Source organism: Leucoraja erinacea, chromosome 10 (genome assembly GCF_028641065.1).
Source record: "Leucoraja erinacea ecotype New England chromosome 10, Leri_hhj_1, whole genome shotgun sequence".
Classification (NCBI taxonomy): Eukaryota; Metazoa; Chordata; class Chondrichthyes; order Rajiformes; family Rajidae; genus Leucoraja; species Leucoraja erinaceus.
Window position 1 is genome coordinate 39,589,135 of NC_073386.1, and position 17,835 is coordinate 39,606,969.

Sequence of the window (17,835 nt, forward strand, 5' to 3'; positions counted from 1 at the left end):
AACGTCCAAGAACGCAAGTTAATTGGCTTCGGTAAAATTGAAAATTGTCCCTAATGTGTGTGGGATTGTTTTGGTGTGTGGGGATCGCAGGTCAGCATGGACTCGGTGGGGGAAGAGCCTGTTTCCGCACTGTATCTGTAAACTAAATTGGGTGGTGGGTGCCTGGTATGTGCTGTCATGGATGGTGGTGGAGGCAGATATAATTGTGGCATTTTAGAGGCTTTCTGATAGGCACATGGAAGTGGAGAGAATTGAGGGATATGGAGAAACTCAGCGGGTGAGGCAGCATCTATGGAGAGAAGGAATTGGTGACGTTGCCAATTTGCTCTGGGCCTTTAATGCAGTGGTGTGCAAACGTCGCCAATTCCATCTCTCCATAGATACTGCCTCACCCGCTGAGTTTCTCCAGCATTTTTTGTCTACCTTCGATTTTTCCAGCATCTGCAGTTCTTTCTTAAACATTAAGGGATATGGATCAGGTGGATGAGATAAAGGAGCTATTCCTCTGTTATACCATTCTCTGTCAATGAGATAGCTGTAGTGTAAATAGTCTTGGGGTGGGGGAGGCTTTGAGATTTAAACTGATAGACCAAATGCTCACATCTTGGGCTGGGGTATCTGATGTCAGCTGAGACACTAGAACAGTAGAGCTAGACCTGCAGCAGCACCAGTCCTACAGTGGCAGGGGAGTAAAGAGATGTATGCATACCACCTCCAGCTCTCTCGCACAGTAATGCATCACCAAGCTCCATCTTCAGCTCACAATCCTGCCTTGCACACCATTGCATTAAATGCCCAGAGCAAAAATCAGGCAGATTTCGCAACCACTCCCCAACATTTTTCTACTCCTCCCTCCATACAAGCAATTTCTTCATCCCTCACCTGGAAATCAGTGAACTAAACTACACCAACCTTTGATTTGGTAAATAGAAAGTGATCTGAAAACCTTGTGCTGGACTTTGCCTTTCGTGACCACTGATGCTCAGGTTAAAGCACCAGCCCTGGAACTCTGGCCTTAGTCCTGCCCTCCCCAAAGGACATCTAGAACCAGTGCTGCAGGAATTGTCTCACGCTTACACCGGGATAAGGTTATTGCAGTTTGATAGAACCGGTTTTGGTTCACACAAGCAAAATTAATAAGAATGCTCCCAAAGTTGAAGAGCATGTGATATGGAAATGTTATGCTTATGGGGCTTCCCTGTTAATCAGGCAATAACATGAGCACTCTGTCATATGGCAACATTCTGGAGGGAGGTGGGAGTGATTTTTGAAACAGATAAATCAGATTTTAGAAATGTCTTTTAATGCGTGGGATCAGCCCATTATTTGCAAATGACAAATTTACTTGGGTCAAGACCAGTTTTAAACACAGTGCCCACACTTTAGAGGTTGGAGTTCAGTTTTGAGCACCATGTTATGGGAAAGGTGTTGTCAAGCTGGAAAGAGTTCAGAGAAGATTTACAAGGAAGTTGCCAGGTCTCAAGGGCTTGAGCTATGGGGAGATGTTGAGCAGGCTAGGACTCTATTCCTTGGAGGATGAGGGGTGATCTTAGAGGTGTACAAAATCATGGGAGGAATAGATTGGGTGGATGCACAGAGTTTCTTCCCAGAGTAAGGGAATCGAGAATCAGAGGACATCAATTTAAGATGAGGGGGGAAAGAATTAATAGGAACCTAAGGGGTAACTTTTTCACACAAAGGGTAGTGGATGTATGGAACGAGCTGTCGAAGGAGGTACTTGAGGCAGGTACAATCGCAACAATTAAGAAACATTTAGACAGATACATGGAAAGGACAGATTTAGAAGGATTTGGGCCAAACACAGGCAGGTGGAACTAGTGTAGATGGGGCATATTGGTTGGTGTGGGCAAGTTAGGCCGACGGGCCCGTTTCCACACGATAAGACTCCATGATTCCAACACAGCATGGGAGAAACCCAGCAACCCAACGTCATCATCTACGAAAGGACGACACAAGGAAAACGCTGCACACAGTGACTTTGCTTTAAAAACCCTTACCAGTATACGGGAGAGAGCACACGCAGTGGTAGCTGTTCACTTCATCCACGCAGGCTCCTTTATTTAGGCAGGGATTGGATGCACATTCATTTATGTTGATTTGGCAGTCAAAACCTTAAGATTCAGAAGAGTGGGAAAAGAACGGATTTTTTTATGCCTGCTTATAAGGTGATGCACGCTCCTGCCATTGCAGATATTCAGAAAAAGAACAATCAATCGGTTTTGACAGCAGTCAAAGTGAAGGCTTAGCTGTGATAACATGCCTTTACCACTACGACCCTGTCCCCTTCAATGCCACACCAACTCTGCAGGTAGTGATGAATACAATTGCCATCTGGTGGTAAAGTTAGGACAGTTTTTGCACTGTATACCCTTGCCCACAAAGGAGACTCACTGCCAGCACAAACCGCAATAACCCTCCCAAGCTGCACTGATCAACACCCGATCAATTCAGCTAAGCATTTGTCCCATTACTGTACGAGTTGAAACGTGCATCATTTGTAAGATGCACTGCAGCAAGTTACCATAGACTTCAGTGGCAGCATTTTTAACTTGCTCTAATCCAAATGCCTGAATGCATTTTTGGACATGGGCATTTCCACCCATTAGGGCATACCACTCAATGTAACTATTTGGATGATATGAGCTTCACAGATTTTTCCTCACCTTTGAACCCTTTCACACACGTGCACTTGTAACCATTGACGAGGTTCTCACAAGTTCCACCCTGCTGACAGGGATTTGACTCGCACTCATCTTTGTCCACATCACAGTTTACTCCAGCCCAGCCAGCATCACATTTGCATTGGTAACTGCGAGAAAGAAAAATGGGAAGTTCAAGGCAACGATTAACCAGAATCGTCACCTGCTTGGTAAAGTCACGTCCAAAAATGCAATGGGGCCCTGTAAATCCAAGGATATAATTAAAAAATGTATCTGGACTGAACTCCATGCGAGTCAAAAATGACACTCCAGTACAGTGCTTAGGGATAATGCACTGATGGATATGCCACCTTTGGGATGTAAAGCTTGCAAGAAGGGTGGGGGTTTCTTTTGGGTAACAATGATCCTTAACCAAAGCCTTGACGATGATTATCTGGTAGCCACACCCTGTCTGTTTAAGAGAATTCACCTTTGTTGACCGTGTAAACCCTTCCCCGTTGCTTTCAATGAATGATGTGATATACAAAACACATAGCATGCATCAAGCATTGGTTAATGCATTAAAAATACCAACTCCACATTCAATTCAAAACCACACATGCAGGCAACAAATAGAAAATATCAGGTTTGTCCAATCCAATGAAAACCGGGACTTTTGTACCCAACCTTCTTGCGCCTATTCTTAGGCATAATATAGTTACCCCTCAGAGAAGAACAATTTTTAGTTATGTCCTCACACAAATTTTTAATTGGTTTCACACTGTTGAATTTTTCATGCATCACCTCTCAATGCAATGAATCAAACTGGAACACAGTTTCATGAGGCCACAATCAGGCATGTCGGTCTCACCCAGCAAGCCAAACAGCATAGGCACACCAAACTCTGCCTGTACCCCATACCCATGTAGGATAAACAGCAAACTAACTGTAGGTGGCATTCAGATTCCCTCAGTTGACTCCTGCCCAGTTGGTCTCACTTTCACACTGGTAACTGCAAAAATGAAAACGATAATTTTTAAGGCAAGAATTAACTATGCTCCTGGAGTTTTACTATACTCCTGGAGTTTTCCTTATGCCTCCATTGCCCCTGCATCCCACCCACCATCGTTACTTTACAGAATGAGAATTAGCAGTGAGAATTTCTAACAAATATTTTGCAAGTTAAATGCAACAGGTCTAAGAGGTAGAAGGAGCAAAGAAAGGCAGCGACTGGAACAGACCTGTTGACGTCATCTACACATCGTCCATGAATACAGGGACTGCTCTTGCACTCGTCCACCTCCGATATACAATGGGGATCATGATATCCTTCAGGGCAGTGACAAACAAATTGGTTTATTTTATCGACACATGTACCTCCATTATGACATGGGTTGGAGGCACACTCATCTATGTCAACATTGCACATGGGTCCTGCGAATGAGAACACAAAAACACTTTAACGTGAAGCCACGCACCCACAATTCAAAATTATTTTGTTTCATTGTCAGACTCCACTCTGAGGTCCTTGTTCAATGCTCCCCTGTACCCATACCATCGTACCACCATCTGCACTTACTCCATTTCAGCTACTTCTTCTCTACTGAATCACAAACATAAAAAAAACTTTCAAGTTGTGCCTAGGTTGTCAGAGCTGTAATGAGGAGGGAAAGGAACTGAAGATTGCTCAGAAGGAACCAATTCAAGAGTAAATATTTCTCAATACTTAGAAAGATGAGCCTGTCAGCTGAGAGTGAACATTTTTAATAAGACAAACCAACTGGTGAGAGACTCCATTATTGTAATAAAGCTCAAGAGATCTAACAAGAGCATACCCTTCTGCTAGCCTCTAAGTAAAGGGGGTTACATGGTGGTGCAGCTGTAGAGTTGATACCTCACAGAGCCAGCGACCTTGGTTCAATCCTCACTACGGGTGCTGTCTGTATGGAGTTGAGACACTTTCCCCATTACAGCGTGGTTTTCTCTCGGGTGCGCCACTTGCCTCCCATACTCCAAAGACATACAGGTTCGTAGGTTAATTGGCGTCGCTAAAAACTGTAAATTGTTCCGAGTGTACCGGATAACACTAGTGTACGGAGATCACTGGTCGGCGCTGACGGTGGGCTGTAGGGCCTGTCTCCACGCTAAATCTCTAAACTAAACTAAAGGGGCAGAGCCATGATTTTTTGTAAGCTTGATGGACAGGACTTTGGCTCTTGTCAAAGAGCTTTGTCTCACCACCTGTTGGCTCCACCCATGCTTAAAGACAGTCGGGGAAGAATCCTGTGAGCTTTGAGCAATGAAATTGCAAACCTACTCTTTGTACATGGGTTTATAATTTCACTGCACAGAGGAACTGCCGTTCCAGCCGCACCCTCACTATCTCTTTAAACAATGATCCCATTGAATGGAGCCCAGGTATCTGTCACCAACAAAGAACAAAAATAAATCACAGGAATAACAACTAGACAGCGTGATTTGTAAGATATTAGTCATTGCTGGAAGTGGAGGCACACGATTCTATATTTAATGGATAAAATGATTATGATCACGGGAATGCCCTTTGCACAATGCCAAATTTCACCAACTCGGGTTTCCAGTCACAAATAATTGAGAGAGCAGGCCGAAAGATGCATGGACCATAGGAGGAGATCAGATGGGCTTACCAAGACCAATCCGTCATCCTCCCTACATCAATGGCTAGGGAATAAATTAAAATCTCAACTGTGCACAAATCGTAGAGTGTAGAAGCAGTCCCAAAATTCATGGAAGGATCATGGAATGAAAGAAAGCAATGGGATAATGGGATCCAAACGAAATCACCTTTCAAATCATCAGGGGAAGGGAATGAGGTTAGTGAAACCTATTGCTTTACAATCCGGTCCATGTACGTTATCTTCCTCATGACTTTAAACTGTATTTCCTTTGTTGAATTTGGGTCAAATGCCTCATATGACCACGACGCAACTGGTAGAGCTGCAACAGCTCCAACAATCCGGCTGCAGGCCTGATCTCCGGTACTGTCTATGGAGTTTGCATGTTCTCCCCGAGACCATGTAGGTTTCCCCTGAGTGGTCTAGTTTTCTCCCACTTCCAACAGATGTGCTGGCTAATTGATCACTGTAAAATATCCCCAGTGTAGTTAAAGTGGTAAACAAATCAAAGGGGTGTTGACACGCACATATGAGATAGCAAGTTGCAGGCGTACAGGGAAATAGAGAGAGGGAAAGGGACTGTTGGAAATGCTTTCTGAAAACTGAATCATTCAAATCTGAAAGTTAAAAAAAGTGGTGCACAATTTCCTCTCTTGCTCGAGGTCAAATTCTCATTCTGTTGAAAGATCTGGGCATCGAATATCATATGATACTATTTCATTCTCAATCTTTTCCCTCCCCTCTTGGCTCAGTTTTAGCACTCTCACCCACTCTTACAATGTTAAGAGACCGTCCCAAAATTCTGGAAGAGAAGCAAGGAGCTCTGCAGTTTTGCAGGTGCTGGCTCTCAAATAAGATGCACTGAATAGATCCAACACGTCTTCAAAAAGCCAGAGTCCTGAAGATATGGTCAATATTTACCCCTCACCAATACACACAACTGTTTGCTGTCATAAAACTGGCCAAGTGATCATGCTCTACAGAAATTGAATGCACAAAGAATTCCACGAATACTTCTCATGGCAGGCGGCACAGTGGCGTAGCAGTAGATTTGCTGCCTTAGAACATTACAGATCTGGGTTCGATCCTGACTACGGGTGCTGCCTGTACGGAGTTTGCACCTTCTGCCTGTGGCCACGCAGGTTTTCTCCGGGTGCACCGGCTTCCTCCCACATTCCAAAGATGTACAGGTTTGTAGGTTAATTGGCTTCGGTAAAAAATTGTAAATTGTCCCTCGTGCGTAGGATAGTGCAAGTGTATAGGGTGATCGCTGGTCGGCGTGGTGTACTCAGTGGGCCAAAAGGCTCGTTTCTACGCTCTCTCTAAAGTCTCTAAAAGGCTAAATTCAAATTCCAAAATTCAATATCCAAAGAAAGCACCATAAAAAAAAGAACATCCCATTGGAATGAACATTGTTTTTTCCACTTTTGCTCAATAAAAAGGTCACCTTTTAAAAACAGGCTGAATTGTGATGTGACACACCTATAAACATGTTGCCTAAAAAGGCTATGGTAAATTGAATGAAATGGCTCCACATGTATAGCACTGAAACAAATCTAAAAATAAAATTACATTTAGGGCATTGGAAAAACCAAGATGTGTCTGCCCCTCTCATTGGGCATAAGGAAGCCTGCAGACTACTTCAAAGACCAGCAGGGCTCCTGCTCATGTTTTGGCCAATACATCCCTTATATTGGTCAAGAAGGAACTGCAGATGCTGGAAGATCGAAGGTACACAAAAATGCTGGAGAAACTCAGCGGGTGCAACAGCATCTATGGAGCGAAGGAAATAGGTGACGTTTCGGGCCAAAACCCTTCTTCAGACTGATCTTGTGCAGTGCCATCAGGTTCACCGGGCCATGTTCATATAGAACATAGAATATACAGAATAGGAACAGGCCCGTTGGCCCATGATCTCTGTGCTGACCATGATACCAAGTTAAAGTAACTCAATCTTTATGAATGAATCATTTATGTATAATTTGTTTGTGTATTGTACAAGTCTACTTGCCTGTGCTGCTGCCACAAGTAAGATTTGCACTGTACCTATACCTCACCCGACGTGCACATGATAAATCGATTCGACACTGCCTGCACCTGATCCCTATCTCCCCATTCCATGCACGATCACATGTCTGACCAAATGCCTCTTAATAATCACAACCGTATCACACTTCTACTACTTTCCCCAATCACCGATCAATTTCTGTGTAAAAAGTCTCAAATCTTTAAACTTTGCCCCTCACCTTAAATCTACACCCTTGAGTATTTGGCATTTCTACACTGGGAAAATAATCAATGTTCTTACCCTAACTGCCTCTCATAATTATATAATCTAATACTATGTTTACACAAGTAGCTCTTGGTCAGTAAATAATGCTTGTTTTAACTCCTTCAATTTCTGAAGGAACTGTTCCCAGCAATACCAACATATTTTTCCTAAATTAAAAAAATGACAGAAAATCTGTTGTCGACTGTTTAGCATAAATTAGAACACAGGCCCTTGGAGCAACAGCAATATCTGGTCTTACCTGTATATCCGGGACTGCAGACGCAATCATAGCGATTAATACCATCTTGACAGCTTCCATAGTCACATGGGTTGCTGGCACAGTCATCATAGTTAATCTCACAATTAACACCTGCAAAACAGGTCATGCAAAACAGTAATTTAACATCCATTCAATGCAATGCAACAGAGTGGCAAGATCAAATGGTGCAAACAAGTCACAACTCACAAAGACCCTGAGGGCTTGAAGAGACTTTCCCAAGACTCCCAACAATAATCTTGCACTTGTGGTACATAAAGTCAAGTAAACACCGTTCTATCCACAGTGAATTAATCTAAACAAATATTCTCTATACATTTTATGCCACACAGTTCAGATTTCCTGCACTATTCTCAGCTTCAGAAAGTTCCTAATTCTGTGCTTGCTCAAAACTCTGGAGCACAAGGCAATCAGATAGAAGTTGGCATCTGCAGAGAAGATCTAAAAATAAGCTGCTGTGAACTCACTCACCCTGGTTCCTTCCTGTCCATTAGTTAATCATCTCTTGGTCGATATCCTGATTTCAACATGGGGAGAAACTAAGTGATTGTACCTATTTATACCTGGTTCACTAACCACTGGCTTGCAAACATGAAATGCATTGCTTTCATATGTTCTTGGTTGCTATTTGACAATAGCCAAGAGGTGCAGGAGTAGGCCATTCGGCCCCCTCGAGTCAGCACCGCCATTCAATGTGATCATGGCTGATCATCCACAATCAGTGCCCTGCTCCTGCCTTCTCCCCATATCCCATGACTCCGCTATCTTTAAGAGCTCTAGCTAACTATCTCCTGAAAGTATCCAGAGAACCAGCCTCCACCGCTCGCTGAGGCAGAGAATTCCACAGACTCACAACTTTCTGTGGGAATTTTTTTTTCCTCATCTCCGTTCTAAATGGCTTACCCCTTATTCTTAAAACTGTGGGCCTGGTTCTGGATTCCCCCAACATCAGGAACATGTTTCCTGCCTCTAGCGTGTCCAAACCCTTAATAATCTTATACGTTTCAATAAGATTCCCTCTCATCCTTCCAGGTTCCAGAGTATCCAAGCCCAGCCACACCATTCTATCAACATATGACAGTCTCACCATCCCAGGAATTAACCTGGTGAACCTATGCCGCACTTCCTCAATAGCAAGAATGTATCTTCCTCAAATTGGGAGACGAAACTGCACACAATCCTCCAGGTGTGGTCTCACTGTACAACTGCAGAAGGACCTCTGCTCTTATACTCAACTCCTCTTGTTATGAAGGCCAACATGCATTTGCTTTCTTAACTGCCGGCAGTACCTTTCAGTGACTGATGAACAAGGGCCCCCAGATCCCATTTTACTTCCCCGTTTCCCAACGCGACTCCATTTAGATAATAATCTGCCTTCCTGTTTTTGCCACCAAAGTTGATAACCTCACATTTATCCACATTAAACTTCATCTGCCATGCATCTGCCCACTCGCCCAACCTTTCCAAGTCACCCTGCATCATCATAGCATCCTCTTCACACTGCCACCCAGCTTTCTGTCATCTGCAAATTTGCTAATGTTACTTTTAGGTTTTCGAAAAAAAGGATTCTACACTGAATCTTTTGTCTCAACCACATTAAGAATATTTGAGGCTGGTATGAATTACCTGTTCCATCAAGCCACTCTATCGTTCAAGGTCATGGCTGATTGTCTCCTTGTATTCTGCTTGGGTAGCTTACAATTTCAGATAACATCCCCATTCCCACCCGACTAGCCTCCGATCCTCTCCTCTTAATCTACACAGGTCGTTCCATGCAAGCCTTTCTCTCAACTCGCCAGTTCTTTTTCCCCCTCCTCCACCTGCTCAGCAGCCACTGCTACCCCCCTCCAGGTCGCTATATCACCCACCCATCCCCCCCTGATCTCATCTACATACCATCCCTCTCTCTGGTAGTACATTTCACTCCTGATCTTCCTTTCTTATTCAATACCACCATCTGCAGCCCTTTGACTTCTCCACCTCTCACCTCCAGCTTTTATGACCATCTCCACCCTTCTCTCCTCCACACAACTCATCTGCCAATCCCCCCCCCCCCCCCCCCCCCCTCCCCCCCCTGCATCCACCTGTCACTTGCCACCCCATCCCTTCCCCCTCGCCTCTTTCTATTTTCTATCAGGTATTTTCCCTCAACACCATTATTTGGAAAAAAATATCCCACCCATTTCCCTCCATTGATGCTGCCTGGCTAGCAGTTCATTTTTTGCTCATGCTTCCAGGAGTCTCTTTTTTCTTCATTCTGAATCTTTATGTTTGAAACCCTAATTTAAACATCTACTGTAGTGGCATTTCACATTGAGTGTTGTACGAGTGTTTTAATTTAAATAGGAGCCATGTAATTATTTAAAGCACCCTTCAATCTAAGAGTTAGCATGCCTGCAAAAGGATGGAAACAGCTCCCTTTCCAAACAGTGATGAGAATACCAGTTCATCAAAAAACAGCATGTCAATGTGGTGAGATGTGATGTGCTCATCAACAATCAGCACAATTGCCAAGTGATTTTCCTGGGCTTGACAAGACTGGTTGTTTAATAAACAGGTACTTGCCAGAGGTGCCAACTGGGCATCGACACTTGTATTCATTCACACGGTCTTGGCAGGTGCCTCCGTTCTGACAGGGTTGACTCTGACACTCGTCGATCTGCTCGCTGCAGATCAGCCCCTTGTAACCAGAATCGCAGATGCAGGTGTAGCCGGCGATCCCATCCTTGCACATCCCATAGTGGCAGGGGTCTGGACTGCAGTCGTCTTCGTTAATCTCACACATAGTCCCCATGAACCCTTGTTTATCCATTTGGGAGCAAGGAGGAAAAAAAGAGTGGAATTAGCAGGAAGAATTTTAAAGCAAGAAACCATTTCTACACACCACCATGCTTTAAAATTTCACAAGAGCTGAAGTGTGTTACACTTGAATTAGCAACAGTTTGCCAGATTACTTGGCCTATGCTAGTACTCAAATGCATATACCCAACCTGTCCTGTCGAATATGCTACAAGCATATAAAAGCTGTATTGCAATGCTTGGGAACTATAACCATTAGCCCAGCCTCATCCTGGTTTAGAGTGTGGTCAATGCACAAAGCAATGGTTGGCCAAACCCATGTGGGTTTGCAAAATTAAAAGTAGTCTGGCACTGCAACAGTTAAACGTGACTGTGGGAAAGTTATTTTAATTCAGATGTGTCCCAAGGACAAGTAATCTAATGCTGCAATGCGCTGCGAGGTAACATTAATTATCAGTTGCCTGAAAACACAAGTGTGGTGGGGGAGGAATCTATTTCTGCAGCAGAACAGAAATTCCAGTTCAGTCAGCACCTGCAAGTTAAACAATTCGGGGACTGTCTGAGTATGGAACTCTCAAACATTGGGATGTGATAGTTGGGAGCCAGAAAGGGGGGAAGAACTAACTTGGCAAGTTGACTCGCAAAACATTCCATGAAAGCAAGATTTCAAACACTTCAGATAACATTTAGTTTCACTTCCATTTGTCTAGAAATGAGTTTGATTTACCTTCACTGCACTCGCACTCAAAAGCATTTGGCCGATCAATACATTTGGCTCCGTGCTGGCATGGGGTGCTGGCACATTCATCAATGTCGATGTGGCACATATTTCCAGCGAAACCTGCCGCAAACACACACATAGAAAAAGCCACAATAGTGAACAAAGCACAGCTCATTCATAAAAGTCCTTTAAGGAGACAATATTTCAATGATGTACAGGCAAGACAGAGATTTGGACTAAAGTTTGAAAGATGCTCAAATTTAAATATGGTGCCTGGTTCATTTAAATTGTTTAATGAATAAATATGTAATTTTGAAAAAAAGCTGCTATAATTAAATAGACTAAAAAAGATCGACACAAGGAACTGCAGATACTGGAACCTTGCCTTGAATCAGGGTGGCACAATGGCACGACAGCAGAGTTACTGCCTTACAGCGCCAGAGACCTGGGCTTGATCCTGGCTACAGCCTTCTGTATGGAGTTTGTACAGGATACCGAGTTGGATGATCAGCCATGATCATATTGAATGGCGGTGCAGGCTCGAAGGGCCGAATGGCCTACTCCTGCAGCTATTTTTATGTTTCTATGTTCTCCCTGTGACCATGGGTTTTCTCGGGGTGCTCTGGTTTCCTCCCACATTCCAAAGACGTGCACATTTGTAGGTTAATGTTCTTCTGTCAATTGTTCTCAGTGTTAGTTGGCATGGACTCGGTCGGCCGAAGGACCCATTTCCACTCTGCATCTCTAAACTAAATACAAAGTACTTGACTAACTCAGCAGGTCAGCCAACATCTCTAGAGGACATTGATAGGTTAATGAAGTAAGAAGGGGTACAGATCCAAAACATCTCCTATCCGTGTCCTCCAGAGATGCTGTCTGACCTGCTGAGTTACTCCAGCACTTAACATAAAATCTTAAGAGTTTTATTTAAATCCTCTGTCAAGGGAACTTGTTAGTCCAGCTTATTCTCCATTCATTGAGCAGCCCAATGAAAAGGCCAAGAGAGTGGTCCAATTGTACCAATTCTCTGTGACAAAGTTTAATTGTAAGAAGACTAAGATCAGATGGATTATCAGGTATTATATAGTCATAGTCAGGGCCGGCCTGAAGCCAATTGGACCGATTTTTCCAAATTGGGCCCCGCGTTAATTTTCTGTATTTCATATGGAAATACAAATTCGCTTGAAGATTTAAAAAAAAAATTTGCCATACGGAATTTTTTTACAAAACTTACATGGATAACAAGCGCTGCACACCATCAGACACAAACGATGTGTTAACTACTACTGTAGTTAACAGCCAGTAGTTAACAAGTAGTCCTACAATGGGTCATCAATGCATCAATCCACATTCCTCAGTAAATGTAATTGTGTTTTTGAAGAAGTATTAATGACGTGGCGTTCCTTTGAATACAATTCACGTGGTGTCATTAACACTTCTTCAAAACATAATTACATTTACTGAGGAATGTAGATCGATGCATTAATGACACATTGAGAATTTCTTAAAACTCACCATCATGATTGAGGACTTCTTCTTGGTGAGATTCTTGGTCTGCAGCAGGTTAGTCATTCTATTTACCTACCGACCCACGTTGTGTCTCTCTGTCTTTCACTCTCCCCCTCCCTCTCTTTCTCTCGCACGCTCTCTATCTCCCGTTCCCCACCTCTCTCTCTAGCTCTCTCGGCAATCCCGGAATCATTGACGTTTTGCGGAGACAAAAATGCTGGAGAAACTTAGCGGGTGAGGCAGCATCTATGGAGTGAAGGAAATACGCAATATTTCGGGTCGAAACCCTTTTTCAGACCCAGCTATTTTCTTTGCTCCATAGATGCTGCCTCAAGCCCTGTTCCACTGTGGGAGTTCACCCAAGAGCTTAAAATCTCTGTGTAGCATCTCTGTCCCTATCTTCAAATTCCCACTTTGAAATAAAATACAACTTCCGACTTAAAATTTTTGCAGCAGGATCGCGATTCGTCGATTCCCATGCATTTTCAATCATCGTTCGATTCAGTGTAATTTTCACCACTGTTTGATGTAGTTTTTTTTTAAAGATACAGTACATTACAATAAATTGTTTCAAGCATACCCGGTACTAAAAGCACAAACATTAAGATGGTTACTGATGTTACAAACGGTTATAAATGAATATAATTTCAAAGTGAAATAGGAGATTGCCGTGGAAAGAATATTTTACCAGAATATAAGGTGAGGTCGCTGCAAAATGCTCACAATGCTAAAACAATACGCCGTCAACTCAGGATTGTTTCTTAGCCCTCTGACAGGTTTTTCCAATCTAACTTCGTAGCTCGCTGTTAATCGATTCATAGCTATTAGTTTTCATTCCTGGTCCGTATTCAGACTGACAGCAATGGCAATAATTTGCTTTTCATAAACCCATTGAGCTAAAACTGAAAAAATATTTTCTTCATTGCCGCACAGCGATGCCAAGAATAAGAAAGTTGCAAAAGTGAAAGGAAAGATAATGTGGAAGGTGCGGAGTGGCTCTGACAATGTGCTTGAAGTTATGGAAATAATAACTATATTTCTTAACAATATTAATCATGAAAATGAAATTATTAGCAGCTGAAATGAAATACTCATCATTCATCCAGATAGAGCAAGACTAACTAGGGATATGAAACACTCCAATAAGAGAATGTTGGGGGGGAGGGGGGGGGGGGGAAGATAGAGTATGTGAAATGGGTTCACTCTTCATCCTCCTGTGCCACCCTGACACACCCACCCACACACACACACACACACACACACACAGTCTCGTGCATCTCCCCAAGTCTATAAAAGTTACATCTCATCAACATTGATGATGGGCAGAGGGATCTTCAGTCTTACTCGAGTGTGAGGGAAGCTCTCTGTCAGACAAACTGTTGCCAGCAGCAGGAAACAAAGGATGGAGGTGGATTGCTCCTGGGGCACAAGGACCTGGCTGTGATCCGTCCGAGTGGTACATTGAGTGTGACCCGCTGCCTGGCAACAGCAGAGTGTGCCCTGGAATCCTGCTGCTTAGTGTGCAAAACAGAACTGCTTGGAAGCCTCCAGGAATCTCGGGAGAACTTTCAGAGAAAGATGGTGTCATTATCACAGGATTGCATCTAAGCTCCTTTCCAAATAAGGACTGCACCTCAATAAAATTGTCATTACCCTTTTGCAAACTCCCCCAAATTAGATGTTTAAACAGCCGAGATCGAACAACAGCCCACAGCGTTGCAGGTTTATTCCATTCTCTGTGGTATAGAGTGGAAATGTGCACTGCATTCCAGGTGAAAAGTGATACAAATGTGCACTGTCAAAGTTGCTTTCTGTATTCTAACTATACCCGGATAAATTGCTCGACAAGTTGGATGGATGAGTGTTTGATTGACAATACATGTACATTTGTTCTGATTCCTAAGCAGTCTGGCAGGCTGGTAACCCATTTAAGTAATAACTTTTTTTTTTTAAATAGAGCTTCAGATAATAAACAGTGGACTATTCATTTATAAATATTTATATGCTTCTGAACTAGTATGGTGTTCAGCAGATCACAATTTTTTTATCAAGTGTCAATGGGAAAAGGACATGTTCACATTTCAAACTACTTGGAAAGAAGCCTGCTCCCTTTGAATGTGATTCCAGCATAAAGAGGAAATGGTATAATCTCCTGGAATTCTGCAAAATGAATGGTAACAGGAAGGATTTATTCCTTCTGGATTCTGCCCAGAGTTTTCAATGTTGGAATTTCACAAATCCATCCAAGTCAGTAAAAATGGGTTTAGTCCCTTGCATATCAATACAACCATCACAGTATCAACTGGTACATTGTGTAAGAAGGAACTGCGGATGCTGGTTTACACCAAAGATAGACACAAAAAGCTGGAGTAACACAGTGGGTCAGGCAGCATTTCTGGAGAAAAGGAATAGGTGTCATTTCATGTTGAGACCCTTCATAAGATCAGAGTCTAGATCCAAAACGTCACATATTCCTTTTCTCCAGAGATTCTGAGTTACTCCAGCATTTCGTGTCCATCACCTGGTACATCGATGTATCAAACAACTATGCTCTCAATTTCCCATTGAATCATCAGATGAATCAACATCTTACCCAATGAGATTCCCAAATAAGTCAAAAATGTATGAATTAATAATTAATATTATCATGCCACAGAGATATGGAAGTATTTGGAACTGTAAATAGGCTTTCATTCTTTTTTTGAATTTTCAATAAAAACCTTCATTAAGCTTTACGACCTTGGAATAACTACAAACATTGAGTGTAGCTATTAGTTTAACTGCAATCTTGAATTGCAAGCCAGATTAATTACACAAATCTTTATAATTTAATTCTTTGCCTGCTGCTTCTTTAGACCTCAATTTTCAGTGGAACATCCAAAGCAAATAGAGAAATATCTTATGTTTCTGGCTGAAATATGTATGTCACACCCCAATTTCAAAGACACCAAATATATTTGCTCTGTCCTAACCCTCCACTACATCTCCAAAAATTTACGAACCTCCTGAAATTACTATTATTCCTTGCTTCCTCTCCATCTCGCTGCAAACTCCAAACAAGTCCTCTGGCCAAGTTGCACTGTATGTGTTTTAATCTTAATTAATTTTAGAAATATTTTAATTTAGATTTGGACAGATATTGAAGTGAACCAAACACAAATGGCAACAGACTTATAATCAGGACCATATGGGCTGGAAGATTTTGTAAATTATACACAAACCATAATCGGAAAGGTTCAAGGCTCGAATTCTGCCAGGTTTGGCTGCATGGCCATCAAAGGTAGCCTAATTTACAACATGCATTGTACATCAATGCTTCACCTTTTGACAGCAAAGGTGAGGCCAGTCATACACTGATATTTGGAGAAGCTCCCACATTTTACCTAGGGGAGAAGAGAAAAGATAAACGGGAAATATTTTCTTTATACTTTATTGATGTAGAAAGGAATTGGGAAGACCTTGGAGTTGACTGACCATTTGCCTACTTGACTATTGATTCACGATGCCATTGCCTTCACTTGGGATTTTGAAGATCAATTGTTTCCTCAATGGGTGTCAAAGATCATTCATTAAAACAGTGCAGGTGCTAAACTGCAAAGTAAAGAGAATGGCCATATAGTTGAGGAAATATCTCTCCAACAATCTTCAGGAAATGACTGATTGCAAGCCAAACCAGCTGTGGTGAGAATTTGGAAAGGCCCTTTGCTGCCAAAATGAAACCATCCACACACAATCACTCTCACAACTGAGCACAGCCAAAATTAAATTATACCTGTGGCAGCGGGATGTATCAAAAGACCAAATGGGGAAAAATAGTCTTGAAAAGAGGCTTGCATTAAAATGTAGGAGACTGATGGATGATCTTAGAGGTATATAAAATCATGAGCGGCTAACACGGGGTGAATGCACACACAGACTTTTCCCTGCTCTCCCTTTGCCCAAGTGTTGGTGACTCAAGAACAAGAGGGCATAGATTTAAGATGAGCGGGGAAAGAATTAATAGGAACCCGAAGCATTCCTCATGTATATATGTGGAATGAATTGCCAGAGGAAGTGGTTGAGGCAAGTGCAATAATAAATAACAGCATTTGAACTACATTTGGACAGGTACATGGATAGGAATGTTTCAGAGAGATATGGCTCAAACACAGGGAAATGGGACTAGTGTAGATGGGCATTTAGTGTCTTTCATAATGTTTGGGACAAAGACCCATCATTTATTTATTTGCCTCTGTGCTCCACAATTTGAGATTTGTAATTGAAAAAAAAAAATCACATGTGATTAAAGTGCACATTGTCAGATTTTAATAAAGGACATTTTTATACATTTTAGTTTCACCATGTAGAAATTACAGCAGTGTTTGTACATAGCCCCCCATTTCAGGGCACCATAATGTTTGGGGCACATGGCTTCACAGGCGTTTGTAGTTGCTCAGGTGTGTTTAATTGCCTCCTAATGCAGGTATAAGAAGTCTGCGATTCATGGACATCACCAGTTGCTGGGTGTCTTCTCTGGTGATGCTCTGCCAGGCCTGTATTGCAGCCATCTTTAGCTTATACTTGTTTTGGGGGCTAGTCATTGACAAATCCACACCTGACTCCTGAAGAGTGTTTCTGATCTGTCTGACATGTGTTTGTTTTTTTTTTTTAATTATAGAGAGAATTCTTCTGTCATCAGTGTGGAGGTCTTCCTTGGCCTGCCAGTCCCTTTGCGATTAATAAGCTCACCAGTGTTCCCTTTCTTCTTAATGTTGTTCCAAACAGTTGATTTTGGTAAGCCTAAGGTTTGGCTGATGTCTCTAACAGTTTTATTCTTGCTTCTCATTCATAATGGCTTATTTGACTTTTATTGGCACAACTTTGGTCCTCGTGTTAATAAACAGCAATTAAAGTTTCCAAGGATGATGGAAGGACTGGAGAAAAGACTAGGTGCTGAGAGCTCT

General features: G+C 42.4%; 1 protein-coding gene across 2 annotated transcripts in view; it reads right to left on the bottom strand.

Moving 5' to 3' along the window:
* LOC129701053 (neurogenic locus notch homolog protein 2-like) overlaps positions 1–17,835 on the bottom strand; it is a 147,622-nt gene that overhangs the window by 37,044 nt on the left and 92,743 nt on the right. For both annotated transcript variants that reach the window (XM_055641999.1, XM_055642000.1), the window contains exons 10-15: positions 11,390–11,503; positions 10,429–10,662; positions 7,846–7,956; positions 3,902–4,094; positions 2,685–2,830; positions 2,019–2,132 (exon numbers count right to left, since the gene is read on the bottom strand). In XM_055641999.1, the coding sequence (XP_055497974.1) occupies positions 2,019–2,132; positions 2,685–2,830; positions 3,902–4,094; positions 7,846–7,956; positions 10,429–10,662; positions 11,390–11,503 (912 nt within the window). The remainder of the gene's footprint in view (positions 1–2,018; positions 2,133–2,684; positions 2,831–3,901; positions 4,095–7,845; positions 7,957–10,428; positions 10,663–11,389; positions 11,504–17,835) is intronic.